We start from the raw sequence: 10,701 nt of genomic DNA on the forward strand, positions 1-10,701 counted from the left end.
TCTTGCAAAAACAAAACTCAACTAATAATATTCCCACATGAACCAAAAGTTCCTCATTTGAAACCTTCAAGTAGACATGTTGTCACGAAGAGAAAGATTCCGATAAGTTGGTCATGTGAAGTTAAGCATCCAGGGCTCTCAATAGCTTAAAATTTAACTTTCAAAAATCACATTAAACACATCCAAGCCAAATGTAACAAATATATGGAATGTTTTTAACAGAAAATGTAAACTTTGTCTTAAATACAAGATTTTGATCTTCAAACAAATTTTCGGATTGACTATGTTGTATGCTGTACCGATATGAACTAGCTGTTAGAAAAGTTCTACCAAGGATTCAAAATAAAATTATTGAAAATGATTCTGAAACTGCATTCATGGCACAAAACTGATGAATTGCATGTATTACCTAATGTTGACATAAAGTAGCAAATGGCAGATAAAAATATACCGTCGGACGGGGCTACTTTTGATTCCGGGGGCTACTTTGGACACTCACCTTTTGTATTTATTTGCAGCGTAAATATTAATCTGAGCAATTTTGTGTCTTTAGCACTTTTATTAACCAATGTAAGCTGTACCACTCGGCATGAATTTTTTTTGGAACAACATCAACAATAACAGGATAAATAAGTAAACATTTAAAAAAAGTCTGAATAAATATTCCCATGGTATAAAACATTGGCTATGAAAACATTGTTTGAATTTTTCCCATATCGTGGAAAGTTATTGAGAACATCATAAAACTATCAAATCGTAATGTTTCATAAAAATCTTGTGATTTGTTTTGCTTAAAATTGTTGTTTTATCAAAATAATTGATCAAAGGTCTTATTTTTACGACTTTTGTTTTATTATAATGTTTTGATTTGTATATTTTATAAAACAAAACAAATTAAAATGAACATTTTGAAAAGTGAATAGACATAAAACAAACATATTTAAATACGTACCAATGACAAGTTCACAACATAATCTCTTAAAACATATTTTCCGTCATATTTTACATGTAGTACAAAACAATTTCATGCTTCAATTGCCAAAATAAACTACTCTTAAGCCAGCTCTAAACTGCTAAGAAGCTAGAAACATATTACAAAAGCAAACTTTTACATCTTTACAACCTTGCAAAATTTTACTTCATAGATTGCGTTTTTAATAAAAATTACTTTTTAGTACCAGACATTAATGTGATAATGCTACATATCGTTCACATAGCAGTTAGAATAGGAAAGACAGTTTTTGTATATAACTCATTAATCATCGCAGTACTTAGTAATTACATCGTTCTTTTATGTCAACTTAAAAAAAAAGCATTCGTAAATGATAGTTCCATTTAAAAGGAAGTTTAAAGTTTATGTTTCATACTGCAAACTGAAAATAGTGAATAGCATGTTTCGATGATATTTGTTATATATGTGTAATTGTTTCGAGCTTTGCAATTTTTTAAATTATGTTTATCAATGAAAAAACGTTCAATAACATCACATGGACGATAATCTTTAGAATCAATTTGAAATTTATAAGGAAAAATCATTTCATTATCAAATTGTAAAAATGTCCAAAGTAGCCCCTTTTTTGTTTTGAAGGACACACTTTTTTCGCTATTCGAGCATTTTTGTTATTTCTTGATGGATTTGCCTCATATTTTGCACATTTGTTACGTACATATACAACTTAAATATATGCAAGAATTATCGATATCTATCAATAATTCTAAGAGTTACAAATCCTCAAAGTTGAAGAATGTGGAAATAATGTCAAAAGAAGCCCCGTTTGACGGTATGTAAATTCTAGGCAAAACTCCTTAATCAAGTGAATTGAACAGCTGCAGGTTGTGAAATGTATACATCTTTAACTTTTATGGGGGCTCTACGAAATGAACGCCACGTGCTCATTACTACAGTTGACATAACCAAGATTCATCAGCGTCAAGTATACTTCATAAACAAACTTTATAAAATCCCTTCAAGAGTGACCTATGTAACTCCAGGTGAACTTCCCGATCCCCCACACACATAAACTATCAATCAAACGCGATGACATTATGGTTATCTTGGCTGTCATGGACAAGTGCCCTAAGCAGTTTTCCGTGCCCTAATATGGACCAAGCGCTTGCAGTCGAAGGGTACCACTGCACCAGTCAATGCACGGTCCACTCTCGGGGTAGAGAGAAAGTTTTTCGCGTGTAATCATGAGTGAATTATCTCACGAACGTGATCCCTCCACGCTTCAGCGTGACAAGGGTGGAGCGGTGCAACGGTCTCCTTATGGTTTTATGTTTGTCTTTTCGGTCCCTTCTCCATTCGGATCCAACTGATCCACCGCCGCCCGGGCAGACGTAGAATGAATTTTGAGCAGGTCGCTCTTATGTAATCTCCCCCTCTTGGGGAGTCTTGGCACGTTTTTCCTTTTTGCAACGATGATCGGAATGTTGAAAAGTTTTTTCCCTCTGAAAAACATACTCTCGTTTCTCGCGATGACACGACATTGACTGATTTCATCGGGACGAACGGCAATTTGAGGCACTGTAATCGATCCCCCCGATTAACATGTTAGCGTTGATCGACTTGTCTTTTGTACCAATGTACACTTAAACCTCGTTTTACGTAAATTCATTTTGCTTGTAAATTGAGTTAAGACGATTCAATGGAAAACTATATTCTACTTCTTCTTGGCGTTAAGTCTTCACTGGAGGCAGTGACAGAGGCTGCTTCTCAGGTTAGTGTTCAATGAGTACTTCCACAGTAATTAACTGAGAGCTTTCTTTACCAACGTTGTCATTTTCGCATTCGTATATCGTGTGTCAGGTAGGTACGGTGATACTCTATGCCCCGGTGAAGTCAAGAAAATGTTCATTACGAAATGATCCTGGACCGACCGGAAATCGAAACCAGACATTTTCAGCATGGCTTTCCTTTGTAGCTGCGGACTCTAACCATTCGGCTAAGGAAGGCCGCCACACATATTGTCCTGATTAAATCATCGAAATTCGATAACCTCGATTTACGAACTAAACTAACTAATTTACGAACCTTCGAATTGGTCCGTATATCAAGATTCCAGTGTACAATTGGTTAATCAATTTCATCTCTATAGAAAAAGCGCATTTAGTGGACACGAAAAAAAACCCACCGCTGCTGGGTTAGTGGGCCTCAATCGTGAAATTGAAATTTAATGCACGACAAAGGGAAAATCGATAACAATGCCATTCACATTGCGGCCGCGCCACTTTTGGCTCGCTTGACGACTTTGGCCTACCCATCATACCATACCATCATATGGGTAACGCAGCTGAACAGTTTCAGGAAATAGGTTTGGCTTTATATTTGGTTAATGGCCAGGCGACAATGGTCGCCACAAAGGGCGCGCAACCGATTGCAATCTAGTTTATTTGTCATGGTTGGCTTGGGAATTTCCCAGAAGGCATGTGGACGATAAAAAACATAGATGTATACTGTTCCAAAAACGGGAAATTCTTGGATGAGTGATGATTAACGCATTTCCATTTGTTTGTTTGCTTTCAGGATGTCCGTGTTGCGAACACTGGTGCTGTTGGCCATCGGTGCCACCGTGGTGCTGGCCCAACGACGACTTGCCCTGCCCGACCCAAGAAGTTGCGCTAACCGTAAGTTTTTGTTTGATAGTGTTATGAATTGGGAAGGCATATCCTAAATACCAACAATCAGATTCTTGGTTGGGTTGGATATATTTATGCTTGGTCAAACGAATCCATATTATAAGTACCGTAAAACGGGGTACCTTTGATAATTCGGGTAACTTTGATAGTAGGGGACTCACAGTTAAGAGAAATAACGTTATTTCTGTTCATCAGTTAAGTAAATCAAATGCAAAAGTAAAGAGTATTAGTATGACACTTCATGTCAGAACTATTCTTGTTGGAATCGAGTAAATTTAAAGCTTTATGTTCAAAGATTAAAAATCGATGAGATTTTAGCATTTTTTGAACCCTTACGAACAATTGGTTCTACGATCATTATTTGATGAAATTTTAAAGAGTCCGTCGCTTATCCCTGACACCCCAGTTATAATAAAACATAAATCCGATCTCAAATTTCGTAGCGAAAATTATTTTCACATATTGGGGTCATTTTTGTAATCGAAATCATAATTTTCCATGTGATATTAAACATCTAGAGGCATGCAATGTCCTATTTGCTCTAAGTAATTCATTCGGTTTTGTTCAAAATATTCTAAATTCTAAAAACGTTTGATTTGTGTTGAATTTAATGTCAAAAAGTGAATATGTCGACAACTTCAATATGTATTATGTAATCCCCCGGGGATGATCCCCAAACATCCTATAGCAATAGTGTCCCCCAAGTTTGATGCTTGTTTAAAGAGGTTTTATCATGCACTGCTATCCCCCAGATCTAGTCAAAGCTGTAGCAGTATACGATAAACAGGCTCTCATGATGTGCTGCAAACCATGAGGGCTACAGAGAGCGAATATGAGACATTTGTGCCTATTCTGCGCGGCGTGTGAGGTGACACGAGTCGAATGAGGTGACAATTGTCGACTCGCTCCCATTTGATTAACATTAGTCGTCTCACGTCACTCGCGGTGAGAGCGACTAGTCTCGACTCACACGCCGCGCAGAATAAGCACGATTCTCTGAATCCTGGAAATCAATCCCTGTTCGGGACGTCAACAGATATGCCAAGATTAGGTGGTAGTTTTTGATAAGTTACTGCGATTTCATTTGATACTTGACTTGATATATCAGTTATTAACAACTTGTTGCGATTCTAGATTGCAGTTTCACGACATATTTTGTTGTTAACATAGATTGAGGTAAATTAATCGTAGTGGGGATTTATGTGCAAGTTGTGTTGACATTCATTACGATCAATTTTGTATTTCTGGCGATTCTGATTTTTGACGTACGAATATGTGATTTTGGACGCACATTCTTATACGATACATAGATGACCCGATTTTGTAAGACCCTGTTTCAAAACGTTTTTCAACTCTCCTTCAAAAAGAGAAAACAAGTTTTCACTATATTATGCACATTCATAATAACTTCAACTCGGTTGAAAAATATTTGGAGAAAATTTGATAACGAAACCATGTCAGCAAAAAGCTCTTCGCAAGAATAGGCTGACAAAATCAGGTCAGTACTGTACATGGTTCACTGGGAATGCCAGGATAAAGGAATCAAACTTTCTGGAGCGCTAAAAAGCCAAATCCGCGGTCCTTCAGCACTCGGCTGGTAGAGTAAGGTGTGGCAAAACTTCGAGTGGAGCAAAAGCTTCTTTACAAGATTACAAGCTCAACTCAATTAAAAAATGACCCGTTTATTTCACATATTATGATTATTATGGTTGATTGAATGCTCGATTTTTAAACTGTTATAACTAAAAATGAATTAAATTTTTGACATGAGTTTGCTCAGCAAAATTTTAGTCAATAACAAAAATGTGAAATATTCCCACTCATTAAGATCAATAAAAAATCTATGTCGATGTACGTTTTTCAAAAAATCGAAGAGTTAACGAAAAATACAATGTTGGATAATTTCAAAATAATTCCTTCGTACTGGAATAATCAAATTGAAATTTATCGGATTATCTCCTTAAATTCTAGAAGAGATAAACCTTAATCCAGGATCTTGGCATCAAAACAGGGTGTGAACAGTAAATTATTCTATTGAAATCCATTGAGTTCAAATGGCATTTCTCTTCCGTCATAAATCTCGAAAAATAGCGTTCGCTAAGACATCTCAACACATTTAGCTCGGTTTTACGAATATTAGACAACATAAATGGGTCAAGGCAGTCAGTGCTTCGGAAAGCCCGAGCAAGACGGTTCGTTTTCGGGACGCCGAGAAGTTTTGCAACTGATTGTCTGTTACTGTCAGGTACAACTGATTGTAAGGACTTGGCCGGCGCCGTTATTGATCTGTTATATAAGATCTGCTAAAATGTGCACTTCGAGAGGCAAGGCAGGCTCTTTGCTGGTGTAAACATCGAATTTTATTGTATACATGTGACGTCACTTCCATCGTACCATATACCATCCGGACCACTAGATCATTTTTTTCACAAATTTGTACGAGATGGATAGGAATAACGTCATCAAGTAGCTGTTAGTTTTCGGAATATATCACCTTCTCAATATAGTACACCGTGTGCTATGCTTTGCTATCAGACATCAGAAATGGGTCAAATATATTGATCAAGAATGTGATAGGTCAAGATATTGAACCACGTAGCAATGTTTAATTTATTCATCTCGATTGCGTAGAGTCATGCCTTCAAAGTTTGTACGAATAATATGCGGAGACCCTGCAGTTTCAATGTAAAACGTTGTAATTGGTGAGTTGGTTCCAGTTGGAAATTAAGCTTTCCAATCATATTATTTTTTTTTTATTGTGTTCCAATGACCAATAAGAATCTACATGAAATTCAAACATTTTTCTGATATTAACATTCTTGTGTTAGGTTCACTGAGGAAGAGTTGAAGTTTAAAAGTTTTGTTTAGATTTCCAAACTTCTTCCTTTTCTTTTTCTAAACCAGGGTTTTTTTCTCTCGCTAAAATGTAGAAGACATCCTCTGTCAAACTAAATTCGAAAAGGCAATTTTTACAAACATTCTATTGTATAAAGACAATTTTGGATCATTGTACGCGTTTTGTTTTAAATATTCAGTGATGCCACGCGATTTTTTTATCCAAACGTCTTTTTGTTTCCCAGAGCTTTATTTATTTATTTTTTTATTCCAATGACCCTGGAGTTATTGGGTTTGCTTAAAAATCGCTGAGCAGAAAATAACTCCCCGGTCTATCGCCAGCTTTTCAGGCGAATCCTGACCATATACCTATCCCAATCTCTTCCTCCGTAGCACTTATGAGGGCGTTGCTGAGTCGGTGGCCTCTCATTAAGTAAATGCTGCATCAACATTTCCTTCCCCTATCCAAAGTTACGATAAAGATAAGTGGCCGGAATAGCGATGTTCCCAGACAACCAGAATGTACGTATAACGAAATCACCTTTTGCGTTATGCGAGGCTTATATATGCAAAGTTTCACGTATAAGATCTTGCGAAAAGGCCTTATACGTACAAAAGTGGAGGCAATATACGTGCATATTTTATATGATGAAAAATAACATGCTATGCGAGTGTGTAAATTTTCTTGCGAACTAGTCTGTACTCTTATGCGACTTAATTTATTACAACAAAATTGATTTGACAGCTGCTACGCATTGATCCGACCTACTTTGTACAAGTATACGGGACGAAACGAAATGTACAAATGAACTCAAAAAATAGCATTTTATGCGAGGAAACTCATCGATCAAACGATATCATCCACCATGTAGTCCGGGTGTGACGTAATTTGTGTAAATAAACGACTTTGTTCGTAAACTGTTATGCGACTTCTGGTTGTCTGGGTTCATTCTATTGATATTCTTCTTCAAGGTTGGATCAAGGTTCACTTCCCAGCCTTGTTCCTGAAAGCAATCTGGATTAGAATTTCAAAGCTAAACATGAATGTTGCTAGTATCCAATCTACGAAGTATATCGTAACTACGCTAACGCTATATGAGGAGACCCTGCAGTTTCTCTGGAGCATATTGATATACGAGAGTTAAAATGGGTGCTTTGACAACGGCGGCACTCAGTTGATAACCGTAGAAGTGCTTGTAGTATTCTAAGCTGAGCAGCAGATCCTTTCCTTGCAATACGTTATACAGAAAGAATAAAAAAAAAGATTTTCTCATACATTTTAAACTATGAATTAGCTTACTGCCGCTAGCCGCTTCTAACATGCAGAATAGATGCTCAGATTTGTAGCAGCATATTCTTCAACTGATCGATAGGCCATTTTATTGCCGTGATCATCATTCAATAACAGAGAGGAACAACCTTAAAGATCTCCAGTTAATTTGCTTTCCGCCTTAAGAACGGTTCCAACGTGTGACAATTTTCTACTACAGATCGTCAAAGTAGTGTCAAATACCGGGTTATTGAAATTGAAATAATTTTTCATCCATGGTTTATTATTTCGTAGTTAGATCTACCAAGTATACAAAATAGGACCTTAGCTTTTATATGAAACATGGTTTGAGTTAAATTGCACGATTGAATATTCATTTGATGCCTCCATGCAAAATTCGTCGTTTCTTCCATAAGGCCAAATACAATATTTTTCCAAATCATCAAAAAGTGCCTTTAAAATCAAGAATGTATTACAAACATTGTTGTTACATAATCTTTAGGACCTAAAAGCTGATTTCTGTAGTAAATTAAGTACATAAATCTGCAAAGCTGGGATCCAAAGTTCTTAATTTTTGCGTGACGTTCCTAACGGATATTCCCAACTTTTCTTAGTGACATGAAAAACAAACAAATTCGCTTTTCTCATAGGTTGTGTTGCACACATCTGAAATCAACAATCTTGTCATGGTGGGAAATCTTGTCCGGTAGTTGAAAACAAATCCAATCACACCCCTCATGACAATTGTGATTGTGTACCTACGTATAATTTGAGCAATGCAACTCAGTTGTGAATTAGTTAGAAATGTACAACCGGAAAACATATCATAATCTATATCTATATCACACGAACTAAACCTAAACTTCCCCATTCCAGGCGTGCGGCACGCCACGTACCGAGATGCCCGTGGTGTAGCCCATTCGTACTTCTTCAGTTGGGAGCATAACCCAACCCGCAACCTGGAAGTGGACTGGCTTGATGCCCGTAACATCTGCCGTCGCCATTGTATGGACGCCGTCTCGATGGAAACGCCCCAGGAGAACGAATTCATCAAGCAACGCATTGCCCGCGGAAACGTCCGCTACATCTGGACCTCCGGACGCAAGTGCAACTTTGCTGGATGCGACCGCCCCGATCTGCAGCCACCAAATGAGAACGGATGGTTCTGGTCTGGATCGGGAGTCAAGATCGGACCAACCACCCAGCGCAACACCGGAGACTGGAGCTACACCGGAGGATACGGACAGCAACAACCCGATAACCGTGAGGCAGCTCAGGTATGTTCTTGTTCCATGTCACATCGAACAAATAAAATTAACTATCAATTCTTTCTCACCGTAGGGTAACGACGAATCTTGCCTGTCGATTCTGAACAACTTCTACAACGACGGTCTGAAGTGGCACGATGTTGCCTGCCACCATCTGAAGCCATTCGTCTGCGAAGATTCCGATGAGCTGCTGAACTTCGTCCGCTCCCGTAATCCAGGAATCCGTCTATAAAACTCCACTCCAAATTCTCAACCAAACCCTTCGTAAACCCAGTGTTCCTCAAAACATTCCCCAGTCCCACACTCTCCCAAAACGAGTGCGACGTGAGTCAAACTGAAGGCCTCACCTCGATCGAATTCGAGGAAAGGTCATCCGGCTTTGGACCGTCATGATGCCTTCCAAGAGGAGACGCATTCAGGCTTGACCCACAGCGACTCACTACAGCTTAAACAAAACAAGCTTTCGCTCAAAACACAGCCAGCGGAAGCGTCCACAAATTGTACGTTATACTTATTGTGTTTTATTATTTATTGTAATGTAATTATGTTTTAAACGTGAAGGAAGACCAGTCGTGCGAGCTTTCTCTGTACAAAAGAACAGCGTTAGAGAAAGCAGAAAAAAGAATGAAAAGTTCGAACATGACCAAGAAGATATCAGTATGAAGAAGTGATGCTAGCCGTAGAGTTTGAGGTTAAAAAGAGCCATTTTTTTAAAAGTAATTTTGAAATCCATTTGTTTTTGTTTGTTGGTAGCAGTTCATCAAAATTCCGACTCATTGTCTATACTAGTGTCAACGATTCAAATTTTTGGTACATTTGTAAGTTTTTGTTTTCTATGCAGGAAAATAAAAAGTACTAAATCTGAAACTGTTTTTTGCTTTTATTGATAGAGAATTGTAATGAGAAATTGATCCCTACAATCAATCCATTCATTTGATGAACTCTTGTATTTGTCAAAAATAAAATAACAATTTCACGCCACAATGCTCTCCATCATAGGTTCAGCACCATGGTCGCCAAATCGTTGTGCACGTGTTCCGCGTCCCTAGCTCGCTGCGCTTTACGCCTTCTTGTACCAACTGGATCCAAAGCGAACGCCATCTTTGCAGTATTGCTGTCCGGCATTTTCGCAACATACCCTACCCATTGTATTCTTCCAGCTTTTGCCACCTTCTGACAACTGAGTTTGCCGTAGAGTTAGGTGGGCTCATGACTCATCCTTCGCCGCCATGCACCGTTTTCCTGTACCAAAGATCGTCCTAAGCACCTGGCGTTCGAAACCCCACGAGTGGGCAGGTCCTCCTAGAGTATATTCCACGTTTCAAGCCGTGCTGGAGAACCATAATCCGGGGTAATATTGATCTTTTTGTTTTGCATTACTCTTGTAAATGGTTGCAAGTTTTTTGTTTAAAAAAAACAAGTACTGGCACCCATGCACAATGCCCCGAAAGCGGCCAAAACCTCAAAAATCAAAATTGTTTTCTACTGACTTCCTTAACACTTCCGTGGTTTAAGGTGAAGATGAATCGAAGCCAAACCTCAAATTTTCAAAAGCACAAATCAGGAGAACCAAACATCTGTTTAAGATGAAAACTTTATCGATTGGTCACTAGCTGGTGGTGACCAATCGGCTAAGTTTTCAACTAAAACGAGTGCTCGGTTCTCCAGATTTGTGCTCTTGAAAATCGG

The 10,701-nt window shown here is 38.1% G+C and overlaps 1 protein-coding gene across 1 annotated transcript in view; it reads left to right on the plus strand.

Moving 5' to 3' along the window:
- Window positions 1-9,879, plus strand: part of LOC5574312 (L-selectin) — a 79,815-nt gene extending 69,936 nt beyond the window's left edge. Inside the window, exons 2-4 of the mRNA XM_021845166.1 lie at window positions 3,527-3,627; window positions 8,621-9,021; window positions 9,086-9,879. Of these exons, the coding sequence (XP_021700858.1) occupies window positions 3,528-3,627; window positions 8,621-9,021; window positions 9,086-9,244 (660 nt within the window). The 5' untranslated portion in view covers window position 3,527 and the 3' untranslated portion in view covers window positions 9,245-9,879. The remainder of the gene's footprint in view (window positions 1-3,526; window positions 3,628-8,620; window positions 9,022-9,085) is intronic.
- Window positions 9,880-10,701: the final 822 nt, after the last annotated feature.

Source organism: Aedes aegypti, chromosome 2 (genome assembly GCF_002204515.2).
Source record: "Aedes aegypti strain LVP_AGWG chromosome 2, AaegL5.0 Primary Assembly, whole genome shotgun sequence".
NCBI classification, from domain to species: domain Eukaryota; kingdom Metazoa; phylum Arthropoda; class Insecta; order Diptera; family Culicidae; genus Aedes; species Aedes aegypti.